This window comes from Aquarana catesbeiana, linkage group LG03, assembly GCF_042186555.1.
Source record: "Aquarana catesbeiana isolate 2022-GZ linkage group LG03, ASM4218655v1, whole genome shotgun sequence".
NCBI classification, from domain to species: Eukaryota; Metazoa; Chordata; class Amphibia; order Anura; family Ranidae; genus Aquarana; species Aquarana catesbeiana.
In genome coordinates this window covers 374,749,676-374,762,875 of record NC_133326.1, presented here as the reverse complement: position 1 = coordinate 374,762,875, position 13,200 = coordinate 374,749,676, and the positions used below count along the sequence as shown (strand labels likewise).

At 44.1% G+C, this 13,200-nt stretch overlaps 1 protein-coding gene across 1 annotated transcript in view; it reads right to left on the bottom strand.

Annotated features, from left to right (window-relative positions):
- The window catches only part of NR3C1 (nuclear receptor subfamily 3 group C member 1), a 274,894-nt gene that overhangs the window by 15,633 nt on the left and 246,061 nt on the right, over positions 1-13,200 (bottom strand). Inside the window, exon 8 of the mRNA XM_073620637.1 lies at positions 5,305-5,462. Within this exon, the coding sequence (XP_073476738.1) occupies positions 5,305-5,462 (158 nt within the window). The remainder of the gene's footprint in view (positions 1-5,304; positions 5,463-13,200) is intronic.

Genomic DNA, 13,200 nt, shown 5'->3' with positions numbered 1-13,200 from the left:
CATTTTTCAGCTTTTGACATTGGTGACCTTTTGAGCTGTACAAAATCGCGGCAAAAATGCGCCAAAATCATGGCAAAAACACGTCAAAATTGTGGCAAAAACAGGTCAAAATCGCGCGACTTTCTGCCTGAAAACGCTACGCTCAGGTGTGAATGGGGCCTTATTTTCAGCAACGATAATCAATAGCTATATGACTGAAGCTGCTATACTGCAGAAAAGGGGAGCTGTAAATTAAGAAGAAATTCTTATACTAATAGGAAAATCAAATTTGAAGTTGAACTCCAGCCAAAATGTATTTTAGCTATGGACAGTATGGATATGGGGTTAAAACATCCGTTAGTTTTTTTTTTAAATTGCCGTGAGATTTTCTCTTACTTGAGAGTGCCTAATTGGAACACAAACAGCAATTAAACTGTTGCATGTAGGATGTCGCCCTAAAACAATACAGGAGCTGGATCCTTTCATTGCTTTAGTTTTGTCTGTCACTACTTGAGGAGATTCTGCTCACCTCCCATATCAGTGACCATATATAAAATAGGACAAAAACTTTGAACTGGGGACAGCAATAAAATTCAGAGGTTTTTAATCAGTTTATCAGTTAGCACTTGCCTCAAGTCTCTCAAACTTAATTTTAAGGCCTCCTTCACACAGACATTTAGCCACATACACTGGATTCGAGCAGCAAGAATCAGCAAATTTTTGCAGCTGGAATGACAGGTGCATGCGAATAGCGGCATGTTCGCATGTAGCCGCAAACCACTGGGTTATCTGTTGTTAGGGATGTATGCCGAGTCTGAAAGCATAGTACATAATTACATAGTAGGTGAGGTTGAAAAAAGACACACGTCCATCAAGTCCAACCTATGTGTGTGATTATGTGTCAGTATTACATTACATATCCCTGTATGTTGCGGTCATTCAGGTGATTATCTAATAGTTTCTTGAAGCTATCAATGCCCCCCGCTGAGACCACCGCCTGTGGAAGGGAATTCCACATCCTTGCCGCTCTTACAGTAAAGAACCCTCTACGTAGTTTAAGGTTAAACCTCTTTTCTTCTAATTGTAATGAGTGGCCACGAGTCTTATTAAACTCTCTTTGCGAAAAAGTTTTATCCCTATTGTGGGGTCACCAGTACAGTATTTGTAAATTGAAATCATATCCCCTCTCAAGCGTCTCTTCTCCAGAGAGAATAAGTTCAGCGCTCGCAACCTTTCCTCATAACTAAGATCCTCCAGACCCTTTATTAGCTTTGTTGCCCTTCTTTGTACTCGCTCCATTTCCAGTACATCCTTCCTGAGGACTGGTGCCCAGAACTGGACAGCATACTCCAGGTGCGGCCGGACCAGAGTCTTGTAGAGCGGGAGCATTATCGTTTTACCTCTGGAGTTGACCCCCCTTTTAATGCATGCCAATATTCTGTTTGCTTTATTAGCAGCAGCTTTGCATGCCATTGCTGAGCCTATCATCTACTAGGACCCCCAGGTCCTTTTCCATCCTAGATTCCCCCAGAGGTTCTCCCCCCAGTGTATAGATTGCATTCATATTTTTGCCACCCAAATGCATTATTTTACATTTTTCTATATTGCAGTTAGCTGCATCCAGGCACGGACATCTGTCCCTAACTGCAGGTAAATGCTTGGTGTGCAGCTGATTCTTGCCTCTGGAATCAGTGTATGCGCCTGGACAGCTATGTGAAGGAGGCCTAACAGAGATTTAAAAAAAAAAAAAATGCCTTTACTTTCTCCTGCATATTAAAAAAGAAGTATGGGTTTTTGTTTTTTTTTGCGAATCATTATTACCTAGGTGAATGCAGCATAAGACCGATGCTGCAGCTGTCCCCCGGCATCTCTGCACTGAGAACCGCGCCACCGAACATCGCCAATGGCTCGGTTCTCACTTTTTTCCTGAGCAGAGTGATGCTGACTGTCAGTCAGCATCGCTCCTGGTCTGGCTTCTCCACATTCATTGGAGCACTGAGCTGTGGAAGGGCAGGGAAAGGCCATCTCAGCGGCTCGCTGAGACTGCCATCAATCAAGGCAGCTAGTGGATCCAGACTTAGGAAGTCGGGATGACGCGCTGCCTCCACTGATGGCAGTGACGTCAGCGGAGAGTGGACTTCAGACCACTCTCCACTGAAAACGGGTCACAGGAGTGTGAAACTAATTGCACTCCCGTGATCCTTAGGAGAAGCCCAGCCTAAAAAGCTTAGGCTGGACTTCTCCTTTAAGATGTTTCACCAAAGCAGCTAGGTAAGCTTTTTTCCACGTCAGCAGGGCCGGTGCTAGACTATTTTGCACCCTAGGCAAGACCAGCAACTTGCGCCCCCCCCCCCCCCCCCCAAAAAAAAAAAAAACAACAACAAAAAAAAACACACTGAATGGCTTTGTACAGTGTCATTAAATAATAGCACAACACACTCTTTGATCACAGATCCCAGTGTGTATTGTGTGACAATCTGACAGTGCACTTTCTAATTATTTCACTGTGAACACCAGGGCCTGATTGCAAGTGCGACCTTTGCGACCCTGGCCGTTTGGCCTGGATTAAGAGCATCATGGGCCTGGTGCTGAGGATTTTGGTGGGCTCTGGATCATGAAGCCCCTTGCCCTGTATGATACATTAAAATTTTCTCTACAGCCCCGCCTTAACCATCACTTGTGCCTAGGCATTCTTTCCATCATCACCCATTGCACCTGGGACCCCTTTCCTCATCATCTACTGTGCCTGCAGCCTCCCTTGCCTTACCACCCACTGCACCTGCAGCCCTCTTCCCTCACCACCTACCATGCCTGTAGCCCTCCTTTTTTGCAGAAATACTACAGGAGATGATCAGAGACTGCAGACTTAGTACAGAAGATGATCAGAGACTGCAGACTTAGTACAGGAGATGATCAGAGACTGCAGCCATAATACACAAGATGATCAGAGACTGCAGATATAATACAAGAGATGATCAGAGACTGCAGACTTAGTACAGGAGATGATCAGATACTGCAGCCATAATACAGGAGATGATCAGAGACTGCAGCCATAATACAGGAGATGATCAGAGACTGCAGCCATAATACAGGAGATGATCAGAGACTGCAGACATGCTACAGGAGATGATCAGAGACTGCAGCCATAATACAGGAGATGATCAGAGACTGCAGACTTAGTACAGGAGATGATCAGAGACTGAAGCCATAATACAGGAGATGATCAGAGATTGCAGACTTAGTACAGGAGATGATCAGAGACTGCAAACTTAGTACAGGAGATGATCAGAGACTGCAGACTTAGTACAAGTGTGTCCTAGGCTAGCAGTGACCAGTGTGGAAATACATTGATCACTGCACTATGTGTAAACAGGAGTTTACTAGATATAACAATGTGCCAAAAAATAAAAGTCATTTCTCAAGCACAGGAGGACAGTAAATGGTTAACAGGTCTGAGAAGCTCCCAGCCAGACCAGATAATGCCTTCAAAGATAACAAATAAAAGGTCAAACAAAACCTAGATGGACTATATAGCTATAGAAAGAGCTGAAGTTGCAGAGTCTTGCAGAAGTCTAATCAACATTCTCCTGTCCTGTGTTCAGTGTAAATAAAAACACAGATAAGAAGCAGTGTGAGAAGACAGAGAGGAGATCAGTGTGATCACTGCATATTCTACACACAGGACAGGAGAAGGAGAACACACTGATCAATTTCTGCAGCCAGCAATGCATTGTGATCTCATGTTTGATCTCATACCTTCTTCATCATACTCAGGTATGTCGGATCCTCTCCATCCCGCCCTGCTCTGGCCACTAACATCTTCTAGTCAAATGTGGCGGGCTGGGCAATCTGATTGGTTAAGGAGGTAGTGGGAGGCGGAGCAACTTAGCTGTCACGCCCTCCCACTCAGAAGAGCAGCGCTATTGGCTGCCTGCCCTGTTACACAGACGTCCCTCTCCCTCCAGCATGTGTGAAAGCCGATGGGAGGGAGAGGGGAGAAGCTGCACGCTGCACTGCAAGGCTACCACCCGCACGCCTGCCGCACCGAACTCCTTGCTGTCTGGGTCCCCTATCAGCGGCTCTGCCGGGAGCTTGGGGGGGGGGCGACAAAAAGGGGGAGGCAAGGGTCAGATGCGCCCCTAGGCGGCAGTGCGCCCTAGGCGGCTGCCTAATTCGCCTAGTGGGTGCACCGGCCCTGCACGTCAGCCCTTTCTGTTTCAATCATTTATTACCAGAGTTCATAAAATAAGAAAATCCAATAAAAACTAAGTAAATGGGATCTTAGGACAGGAAATTGTGATGATAAAAAGAGATGTATAGCTACTGAATGTTGTCACAGCTCTGGCTGGCGCCACAATACCAACGTATGCAGAAGTGCGTTGAAAAAAAATGCCCTGTACTTGTAGTAGTTACATTATGATTGCTGGTAATAAATGATTGAGGCAGAATTGACTCATACAAAAGGCATGGAGTGAAGCTTACGCAGCTTGATTTGTGAAACATCTTAATTATCAGAAGAAGGTAAAGGCATTTTTTTGTGAAATCTCTCTGTTATGCAGGCCATACATGGGTCAAATTCTGAACAAATCTTTCGAAAATCAGAAATTTTGGGTTTTGCAATCCGACAGTGCCACCATTGATTTCGAAATTCGACCAACCAAGCCTTCAATTTCACCTCATGTTTTGTGGCCAGGAGTGTTTTTCTTTCCAGGTCACAGATCATGTGCATTTATTTTTTGATTATATTTCTCACACAATTCTCCCATCACTGATTAGAAATTTGTTTGTTTTTAAAAATTTTCCAACATGCCCGATAACTCAAATTCATTGGCCACACGAAAATCAGCTGTTCCTGCAGCCCACTAATGGTGCGAAATTCGAACGAAAATTCTTAGCTACGATTTTTGAATAAAAATGATCTTGGAACTTGACCCGTGTATGGCCAGGCTTTACTCAGATTGAAAATTGAGTTAAGGAGACTTGAGGTGAACACTAATATATTGTTTTAAAGCTGGCCCATAAATGGGTCCAATTCCAAAATTCGTTCAGAATTTGACCCATGTATGGCCTGTATAGGTTTGCACTTTAAAGAAAATTTGAAAAACTTTAAAAAAAGAAGGCAAGCATGCAAAAAACAAAAATAGCAAAATAAGAGCAATAGCATAAACGTTTGGAAAACAGAGAGATATTTTGCCTTCACAAAATACATGCCTTCACATTTAAACAGATCCCAATAAATTTATGGATAAAACAATCTCGGTAATACATCAGCAGGCCAAGCTTATTTGCCTATGAAGTAATGTAAAAATCTCCAGCATGACTTACCTCATGCATTGTATCCATTAACTTTGTCAGTTGGTAAAATCGCTGCCAGTTTTGACTGGAATTTCCTTCCCTCTTTACTATGGCTTTTCCAAGTTCCTTAATATAGGTCATTCGAATTTCCTCAAATAGTGAGTGGCTTTTCAGGCCATCCTTGGGAACTATAAATGAACAAACCAGACATTTAGCTACCTTGAAGCAGCAAAGACATATCTTAAAGGTTATATTTAGTGTTCGTATATATTTTTGTAGAATAAGAAATACCTTTTTTTTTTCATATTTTTATTTAGGTACCGTAACTATGAAATAATTTATTGTTGTTTTCTAGACAACTAATGGAGCTCTAACTCATTTTCAAATGTTTGCCTATCTATTCTTAGCTGCCCTATTGAAAAAGAGCCGTTTACAGAGCTCAAGCTTAAATTCACATACATAACTGAATAAAGTTAGGAGTCACCAATATCACCTCCTCTCCTTCACTGCTGTTTTCAGACACTCTTTAGAGTTTCAACCAGAACAAGAGTATTTGAAGGCAAGTAAATACATTAATTCAAAACATAATTCTCAGTGACATCAATGTCAAGTATTTATTTGTAAAATAATAGTTTCATGATTTTTTTTAATAAAAAAAACCTAAAATCATTAGTACACACAAATGCAACATAACGATCAAAATTCTTATTAAATTTAATAGAGCAAGCTCTATTTTATAAATAAGAAATATTTGTGAACTTGCGCTTTTTTGTGAAAAGGTGAAATGAAAACAGTCTTAGTAAGCAACTTAAAGCAGAAGTAAACACATTGATTTAACAGTTTGAAAAAAATAAGTTTTTCCTGTACTCACATTTTAGTGCAACCATCTGCCTGTTGTGGTGCACTGCTTTGAAAAAAAAAAAAGGTCCATATCTGATTTTATGTGCATTGTGTGACAGTAAAGTGATAGCAAAATGAGAGTATCTGTAAAAAAAAAAAAAAAAGTGCACCCCCTACTGCTTTTCACCTTTCCACTGCTCCTTCATTACTTGTGAGTTGAATTAATTGGTAGTAAAACACGTGTTTTAGTACACATTACTGCAATGCATAGCAACACAGGTACTGCACTATGTATTGTAGTGTGCAGCATTGTAAAAAAAAAAAAAAAAAAAAAAAAAGGCTTGTGTGGGCCCATTCACATTTATATGTTGTGCTAAATGTGTGTGTTACATTTTGAGTTGCACCCTAGCGTACTATGGCAATGCACCTGCATTGTAGTGCACTGTAACACCAGGTCATTTTGCACTGCCTTAGAAAAAAAGAGGGTCATATGCATTGTAGGCATGTTAACATGTGACATAATAATGCACCACAAAGATGCAAGTAGCCCCTGGAATTTTCTTTGAGCCTCAGGGTGCAATGCAATGTGCCTTGTAACGCATGCACATAATCATACCACAACACAACAAAAAAAGTGAACCCAACCTAAAACTTGTATGTGTACAGGGGGTGTATTTTTTTAAATTTGTTTACCTTTTTACTGTAAAAGCTTTTAACAAAGTGATTGTAAAGGCTCGTTTTTATTTTTTTTAAACTAACAAACATGTTTTTCTTACCTCCTCTGTGCAGTTGGTTTTGCACAGAGCAGCCCGGATCCTCTTCTTCTCGGGTCCCTCTTTGCTGCTCCTAGCCCCCTCTCTCCTTTGAGTGCCCCTTTGCCAGCAGCTTACTACAGGGGGCACCCAAGCCGAATCAGAGCTCCATGTATCCATTCAGACATGGAGAGCCCCCCCTCTTCCCTGATTGGCTGACCGACTTTGATTGACAGCAGCGGGAGCCAATGGTGCCGCTGCTCTCTCAGCCAATCAGGAGGAGTGTCCTGGATGGCTGCAGGGATCGTGGACACCGCTGGAGAGAGAAGGGGTTCAGGTAGGTAATTAGGGGGGTGCTGGGGGGCTGCTATACACAGAAGGTTTTTTATCTTAATGCATAGAATGCATTAAGATAAAAAAAAACCTTCTGCCTTTAGAACTCCTTTAAGTACTGTCACCTGGAGTTTTAGTCCCCTAGTGACAATACACATGCCATGTTTTCTTTAGTGATGGCTCTCCTTTGTGCTACAGAAAAACTAAGGATACAAGAGTGCTCGGCCTCCTTCCCTGGAACCCAGGACTGCACTGAACACAGAAGTGCTCGTGAATGTTAGCTGCAAACCACATTCATTCATAACTCCAGAGAATCCTGGGCACGAAATGGACGGCTGTACGTTATGAAGTGACCATAAACTTACAGTGTAGAAAACTTCAGTGGGCATAAGGGCTACTGAGCCAACCTGCTCCAGGCAGTTTTGTTTTAGCATAAATGTTCCATCCAAGAAGAGCCTTGGTGAGAGAGGTAAAGAAGAACCCAAAGATCACTGTGGCTGAGCTCCAGAGATGCAGTTGGGAGAAGGTTGTAGAAAGTCAACCATCACTGCAGCCCTCCACCAGTCGGGGCTTTATGGCAGAGTGGCCCAACGGAAGCCTCTCCTTAGTGCAAGACACATGAAAGTCTGCATGGAGTTTGCTAAAAAAATACCCGAAGGACTCCAAGATGGTGAGAAATAAGATTCTTTGGTCTGATGAGACCAAGATAGAACTTTTTGGCCTTAACTGTAAGCGGTATGTGTGGAGAAAACCAGGCACTGCTCATCACCTGTCCAATACAGTCCCAACAGTGAAGCATGGTGGTGGCAGCATCATGCTGTGGGGATGTTTTTCAGCTGCAAGGACAGGACGACTGGTTGCAATTGAGGGAAAGATGAATGCGGCCAAGTACAGGGATATCCTGGACAAAAACCTTCTCCAGAGTGCTCAGGACCTCAGACTGGGCCGAAGGTTTACCTTCCAACAAGACAATGACCCTAAGCACACAGCTAAAATAACAAAGGAGTGGCTTCACAACAACTCTGTGACTGTTCTTGAATGGCCCAGCCAAAGCCCTGACTTAGACCCAATTGAGCATCTCTGGAGAGACCTAAAAATGGCTGTCCACCAACATTTACCATCCAACCTGACAGAACTGGAGAAGATCTGCAAGGAGGAATGGCAGAGGATCCCCAAATCCAGATGTGAAAAACTTGTTGCATCTTTCCCAAAAAGACTCATGTTTGTATTAGATCAAAAGGGTAATAAATCTGCTAAAATGTCAACAATTCAGTGTTTTTCTGTCAATATGGGGTGCTGTGTGTACATTAATGAGGAAAAAAAATGAACTTACATGATTTTAGCAAATGGCTGCAATATAACAAAGAGTGAAAAATTTAAGGGGGTCTGAATACTTTCCGTCCCCACTGTATCTATGGTTTCCTAGAATGTCATGAAAAGGAGAGTTATCTTTCTGCTGCCTTCTTAGTTCCTGCTCCTAATTCTTGTCTCTTGCAGCATGTGCTCCTCAGCCACTGTCAGCTGCGAACCATGTGAAAGGGGAGCAGAAAAGGCTCTAAAATGAGGGGGAGGACCATTTTCCAAAGCCAGTAGAGAGCAGCACAGGGAGATATAAAGGTACAGTATCTCACAAAAGTGATACACCCCTCACATTTTTGTAAACATTTTATTACACCTTTTCATGTGACAAGACTGAAGAAATTACACTTTGCTACAATGTAAAGTAGTGAGTGTACAGCTTGTATAACAGTGTAAATTTGCTGTCCCTCAAAATAACTCAACACACAGCCATTAATGTCTAAACCGCTGGCAACAAAAGTGATTACTCCCCTATGTGAAAATTTCCAAATTGGGACCAAAGTGTCAATATTTTGAGTGGCCACCATTTTCAGCACTGCCTTAACTCTCTTGGGCATGGAGTTCACCAGAGCTTCACAAGTTGCTACTGGAGTCCTCTTCCACTCCTCCATGACAACATCACAGAGCTGGTGGATGTTAGAGACCTTGCGCTCTTCCACCTTCCATTTGAGGATGCCCCACAGATGCTCAATAGGGTTTACGTTTAGAGACATGCTTAGCCAGTCCATCACCTTTACCCTCAGCTTCTTTAGCAAGACAGTGGTTGTCTTGGAGGTGTGTTTGGGGTTGTTATCATGTTGGAATACTGCCTTGTGGCCCAGTCTCCGTAGGGAGGGGATCGTGCTCGGCTTCAGTCACACGCTTGACACCATCTGAACAAAATAAGTTTATCTTGGTCTCCTCAGACCACAGGACATGGTTCCAGTAATCCATGTCCTTAGTCTACTTTTCTTCAGCAAACTGTTTGCGGGCTTTCTTGTGCATCATCTTTAGAAGAGGCTTCCTTCTGGGATGACAACCATGCAGACCAATTTGATGCAGTGTGCGGCGTATGGTCTGAGTACTGACAGGCTTACCGCACACCCCTTCAGCCTCTGCAGCAATGCTGGCAGAACTCATACATCTATTTACCAAAGACAACTTCTGGATATGATGCTGAGCACATGCACACAACTTCTTTGGTCGACCAAGACGAGGCCTGTTCTGAGTGGAACCTATTCTGTTAAACCGCTGTATGGTCTTGGCCACCGTGCTGCAGCTCAGTTTCAGGCAATCTTCTTATAGCCTGGGCCATCTTTATGTAGAGCAACAATTCTTTTCAGATTCTCAGAGAGTTCTTTGCCATGAGGTACAATGTTGAACTTCCAGTGACCAGTATGAGAAAGTGAGAGCGATAACACCAAATTTAACACACCTCCTCCCCATTCACACCTGAGACCTTGTAACACTAACGAGTCACATGACACTGGGGAGGGAAAATGGCTAATTGGGCACAATTTGGACATTTTCACATAGACCGCTTTCACACTGAGGCAGTTTTCAGGCAATTTAGCGCTAAAAATAGCACCTGTAAAGCACCTAAAAAGTGCCTCTCATGCCCAGTGTGAAAGCCCGAGTGCTTTCACACTGTATCGGTGCACTTGCGGGATGGGAACGAAGTCCTGCAAGCAGCATCTCTGGGCGGTTTGGAAGCGCCGTATACATCGCTCATACACTGCATCTGCCCATTGGAATGAATGGGCAGCGCTTTGGAAGCGCCGCAAGACGGGCGCTTTTAACCCCTTCTTTGGCCACTAGTGGGGGTTAAAAGCGTCCTGCTAGCAACCGAAAAGCGCCGCTAAGACTAGCGGTGCTTTACCGCTAACGGACCTGCCACCCCAGTGTGAAAGCAGCTTTAGGGGTGTACTCATTTTTGTTGCCAGCGGTTTAGACATTAACCGCTTCCAGACCAGCTGCTGCAGTTATACTGCAGCAGGTTGGCTCCCCTGCACGAGCCGTCGTAGCTCCGGCGGCGCGCGTGTCTGAATCGTGTCCCCTAAGTCGATGCTAGTGCACCCGCGATTGCTCGTTACAGAACGAGAACAGGGTTGTGTGTAAACACACACATCCCGGTTCTCTCAGAGAGGAGACTGAGTATGAACACCAATCTCTCTCTTCCCCTAGTCAGTCCTATCCCCCCTACAGTCAGAACACACCTAGGGAACACAGTTAACCCCTTGATCGCCCCCTATTGTTAACCCCTTCCCTGCCTGTGTCCTTCATACAGTAATCAGTGCATTTTTATAGCACTGATCACTGTATAAATGTCACTGGACCCCAGATCTCTTCTCTACCCTATAAAGCATGAGTTAAAAAAAACACTGATCTCTGCTTTCCAGAAAAAAATAAATTGCAGTGTTTACATCTGCCAGAATCAGAAGTGACTTCATGACGTCGCTTCTGGCCTCCCAGGGCCATACTGATGGGCAAGTAAAGATGACTAGCACTATAGTTACCCGGCAGCATCGCCGGCTCTGATACCGGGTTCCCCGATCACACGGGAGAGCCCAGAGAGATGCTGGTGGGTGGGGGACATCCCCTCCCGCTGTCTGTATAAGCAATCCAGGGGCTAATCAGCCACTAGGATGGCTTTTACAACAGTATTTTTGTCCAATGTAGACCTCTGGTAATATAAGTATTGCTTATACTGTACAGTTTTCCTCTTTGGGGATGGGATTGCTTTGCGTAAACAAAGTCTATACCTTAGTAACAACCAGGCAGTGGGCTTTCAGGGAGAAATAAGGGAACAGTGGTGTTATATGCTGTTGGGCAGGATAGGCTTGTACATGAAAGAAAGCTCCTACTACTATATGATTGCCAGTTTATTTTTGCATGACACCATCCTTCCAGCCATGACATTCCTTGCAGGAGGTGCTGGCTCTGAATTTTAAGTGACTTTTAACTGAGTCTTCTTCTTTAGACCCCTTTCACACTCAGGTGGTTTTCAGACGTTTTAGCGCTAGAAATAGCCTCTAAATAGCGCTTGAAAACCACCTCCCGTTCATTTCAGTGTGTCTTTTCACACTGGGGCGGTGCGCTTGCGGAACGTTAGGAAAAGTCCTGCAAGCAGCATCTTTGGGTTGGTTTGGGAGTGCTATACATAGCGCTCCCAAACCAACCCAAAGATGCTGCTTGCAGGACTCTTCTTGTCTTCACCATCCAGAGCAGCAAAGTGAAGGTAAGTATAAGCAACTGTTAATATTCAGTTTTTTTATTAGTCTCTACATTCTATTTCTCCTCTCTCTCTCTCTCTCTATATATATATATATATATATATATATATATATACACACACACACACACAGTATTTCACAAAAGTGAGTACACCCCCTCACATTTATGTAAGTGTTTTATTATATCCTTTCATGTGAAAACACTGAAGAAATGACACTTTGCTACAATATAAAGTAGTGAGTGTACAGCTTGTTTAACAGTGTAAATTTGCTGTCCCCTCAAAATAACTCAACAGACGGCCATTAATGTCTAAACCGCTGGCAACAAAAGTGAGTACACCCCTAAGTGAAATGTCCAAATCGGGCCCAATTGGTAACTCGTTAGTGTTACAAGGTCTCAGGTGTGAATGGGGAGCAGGTGTGTTACATTTTCGTGTTATTGCTCTCACGCTCTTATACTGGTCACCTGAAGTTCAACATGGCACCTCATGGCAAAGAACTCTTGGAGGATCTGAAAAAAAGAATTGCTCTACATAAAGATGGCATAGGCTATAAGATGACTGCCAAGACCCTGAAACTGAGCTGCAGCACGGTGGCCAAGACCATACAGCGGTTTAACAGGACAGGTTCCACTCAGAACAGGCCTCGCCATGGTTGACCAAAGAAGTTGAGTGCACGTGCCCAGCGTCATATCCAGAGGTTGTCTTTGGGAAATAGACGTATGAGTGCTGCCAGCATTGCTGCAGAGGTTGAAGGGTTGGGGGGTGGGCCTATCAGTGCTCAGACCATACACCACCCACTGCATCAAATTGGTCTGTATGGCTGTCATCCCAGAAAGAAGCCTCTTCTAAAGATGATGCACAAGAAAGCCCGCAAACAGTTTGCTGAAGACAAGCAGACTAAGGACATGGATTACTGGAAGCATGTCCTGTGGTCTGATGAGACCAAGATAAACTTATTTGGTTCAGATGGTGTCAAGCGTGTGTGGCGGCAACGAGGTGAGGAGTACAAAGACGAGTGTGTCTTGCCTACAGTCAAGCATGGTGGTGGGAGTGCTATGGTCTGGGGCTACATGAGTGCTGCCAGCACTGGGGAACTACAGTTCATTGAGGGAACCATGAATGCCAACATGTACTGTGATATACTGAAGCAGAGTATGATCCCTTCCCTTCGGAGACTGGGCCGCAGAGCAGTATTCCAACATGATAGCGATCCCAAACACACCTCCAAGGCGACCGCTGCCTTGCTAAAGAAGCTGAGGGTAAAGGTGATGGACTGATCAAGCAGGTTTCCAGACCTGGGGCACCCTCAAACGGAAGGTGTCTCTAACATCCCCCAGCCGCGTGATGTCGTCATGGAGGAGTGGAAGAGCACTCCAGTGGCAACCTGTAAAGCTCTGGTGAACTCCATGCCCAAGAGGGTTAAGGCAA